The sequence below is a fragment of the Sciurus carolinensis genome, chromosome 2 (assembly GCF_902686445.1).
Source record: "Sciurus carolinensis chromosome 2, mSciCar1.2, whole genome shotgun sequence".
NCBI classification, from domain to species: domain Eukaryota; kingdom Metazoa; phylum Chordata; class Mammalia; order Rodentia; family Sciuridae; genus Sciurus; species Sciurus carolinensis.
The window spans coordinates 25,892,053-25,894,917 of record NC_062214.1 but is presented as its reverse complement, the minus strand read 5'-3'; the positions used below and the strand labels follow the sequence as shown (position 1 = coordinate 25,894,917).

General features: G+C 51.5%; 1 protein-coding gene across 1 annotated transcript; it reads right to left on the bottom strand.

The window, feature by feature from the left end:
* Positions 1-376: 376 nt before the first annotated feature.
* Positions 377-2,124, bottom strand: Defb132 (defensin beta 132). The gene is made up of 2 exons (XM_047537535.1): positions 2,028-2,124; positions 377-869 (listed from the first exon to the last, which is right to left on the bottom strand). Exons 1-2 carry the CDS (start codon positions 2,083-2,085, stop codon positions 610-612), a joined length of 318 nt encoding a protein of 105 aa, XP_047393491.1. The 5' UTR covers positions 2,086-2,124; the 3' UTR covers positions 377-609.
* Between the last annotated feature and the right edge of the window lie 741 nt (positions 2,125-2,865).

The window sequence follows — 2,865 nt, the reverse complement described above, 5'->3', positions numbered from 1 at the left end:
AAGCTCAATTTTTTTTGTGCCAGGGATTGACCCAAGGGCACTTAACCACTGGGCCACATCCCCAGTCCTTTTCATTTTGAGATAAGGTCTTGCCAAGTTGCCAGGCTGCCTTGGAACCTGCAGTCCCACTCTGCAGCCTCTGGAGTGGCTGGGATCTGCTGACCCCTAGAGACTTCCTTAGACCTGCAGTGTCAGGCTCCTCCTATCCGGTCCTCCTACTGTTCCCCCCCCCCCCCCCCCCCCCCCCTTTTATAGCTATCAGGCCAGCACAGCAGTCAGAAGGCTCTCTGGGCTTTCTCCTTCTCCCTCTGGTCTTTGTCCATCACAGGCTGTCCCCACTCCGTGACTCCCCTCCCCCAATTAAATTTTTGCAAGTCTAATTCTGCTTTGGCATTGGCTTTTAGAGACTCCAAACTGACAGGTCCCCTGCGCTGAGTCCCCTGGATGGTTGTTCTAATAGACACAAACTCCACCTTTGCTATTAGATGAACGACAGGGTGACGTACAAGACGCGAGCTTTGGCGTTGGTCACACATCCAAGGTCCAGGAGGCGACGGCCGTGGCTACTTCTCCACGCCAGACGGGGAGATGTGAGCCGTGGCCTTTCTCCTAGTCCTCGGAGACCGGAGCTGTTGCGGTGGCGGTGTTGGAGTTGGTGGTTGATTCTTGAGCTGGTTTTCTGTGGTTCTTGATGCCCGAGGCCTTAGATTTAGTCGCAAATGGTGACACCACGGGCGCTGGCAGGAAGTCGCTTAGGATACAGCATTGCTTGTACCGGTCACACATGAACATCGTTCGCTCCTTCTGGTGGCAATACAGCCTGCAGTGTCCCGGGAGAGTCCGCCCACATCTTGTCCCGCCCCCGTGTGCTGTTGGGGCGTGGGGGAGACAAAGAAGTCAAGGTCAGGAGCAGCTGCAGGCTGGGAGGGGTCTGGGCTCGGGCATGTGGTCGGCTTTTTACTTGAAGATGTGTGCTTAGGACGACGGGCAGGTAGGACATGATGCCGTCCAGGTAAATGATGAGAAAATGTAAGAATGACTGTGTTTTTCCAGACTTGGGAAAGACGGGGAGGAGAGGGAGCCTCCCTTGATTGATGGCCTTGGGACCGCAGCGTGGCGGGGAGGGGTGGTCTTGCGCTGGGTCTGTGTCACACCCTTGAAGCCAACTAAGGCCTCCCATGTTGGTACACTTGATACACAGAATAGGACGCAATCAGGGTGGGAGCTTGCACACTCAAAAGGGGCGTGGGGGCTATTCTGAGCCGCTGCTCCCCTTGTATGGGTTTTTGCCTTGTTGTCAGGGGATCTAAAACAGTAAATGTCAGTCTACCCCTGGGACAAGGAAGTCAAGCCATTCTCTAAAAGCATTAGAGGAAAAGAATGGTTTGCATTCCCACAATGGGGAGCCACCAGGGTCCGCCTTCTGGTACAATTCAAGGGCTTTAGCTCAGTGTTTTGCATCTGCCATCAGCTCAGGGCACCCCTTCTGAGAGCTCTCCTCCTTCACTGCCCTTGCCTGATCCCCGGCCCCCATTCTCTCCTGCCCTGGGGTTCACACTGAGCACCATCCCGTGTAAACTGACCCTCTAGGAGGCTCCTTCCTGCCCTCCCTGCCAGCCCCCTGTGGGGCACAGGTGGGGATAGGACTCTAGATCTCTTCTCAACCCTGGGCTGATTTCTAAGATGGAAAAGTGAAGAAAGAAAGAAGCCTGAAAAGGAGTCTTAGGAGATTTTGTTTTGTTTTGTTTTGTTTTAATTTAAAATCTCACTAAGGTGAAATAAAGATATTTGGGGCCAGGCTGAGGTTCTCCCACTGTAGAACTGGAAAGTTTTTGTAGGAGGTTGTATAGGTGTGTGTGGGGGTGGCACATGAGACCAGTGGAGGATGCTGGGCCCCCCTGCCTTACACTGGGACTCAGTGGGTGCGCCCTGCCTCCTCCTGACCTGGCCATCTGTTGCTAGAGCAACTGGATCTGCTAGTGGTCCTGACCACCCCCACCCTCCTTTCCCCACTGCACCCAGTTTACCTGGGGTCACCTGGGCCAGGAATCCAAGGGCTGCAAAGACCAGGAGTGGGCACTTCATGGCTGAGAGAGTAGCTCTGGGAGTAGGTGGCAGTGTAACAGAGCCAGGGCCCTCTGTGCAATGTGCCTGGAGCTAAGGCCTTTATAAGAGCCACCTGATGCCAGGGTACTGGGCAGAAGACCAGAGGGAGCGCTCTCTGTCACCTGGGGCAGTCCGACTGGATGGGAGGCTGGATTGATTTTTCTGAGCACCTGTGTTCTAGGCTGTTCTGAGGGCGGAGATGTAGAACAGAGTGCCTCAGTTCTCAGCGCTCCTCTGGGACGCTCTGCTTGGCAGATGGTGCTGGTGAGGCCTTGGGAGCTGGTGCTCTCTTGGGCTGTGGCTGGAGGTGTTAATTGGTTCTGCTTTTCTTTTGTAGAGCGATTCAGTAATATATATCAGAAGTCTTAACATGCGCTTTCCTTTGGACTCAGAAATTACTTCTTGGATTCTTGTCTAATGAAAATAATTAGAGAAGTACCTAAAGAGGTTTATTTCAACATTATTTACAATAGCAGAAAACTAAAGGCAACCTAAATGATGATATTGAATATAGAAAACGTAAGAAAAAAAGAACACTATGCAGTCATTAAAAATGACGAAAATGTGGGCTACAAAATGACACCTAGTATGAGTTAATCTTTGAAAAAAGAAATATTTGTTTATGTGCTTACAAATGTATGTATGTATGCATATTTCTATCTCTCTATATGAAATGTCTGAGTTTTCTGAAGGTTGAGGGTCATATGCGGAAGCTAGAGAGGAAAAAGGAAAAGAAAGGTGGGGGAGGGATCTCATGAA

Coding starts and splice junctions, on each gene's coding strand:
- Defb132 (XM_047537535.1), bottom strand. CDS start 2,085: ATGAAGTGCCCACTCCTGGTCTTTGCAGCCCTTGGATTCCTGGCCCAG. Junction 870..2,027: donor CCTGGCCCAGGTGACCCCAG/GTAAACTGGGTG, acceptor ACGCCCCAACAG/CACACGGGGGCGGGACAAGA.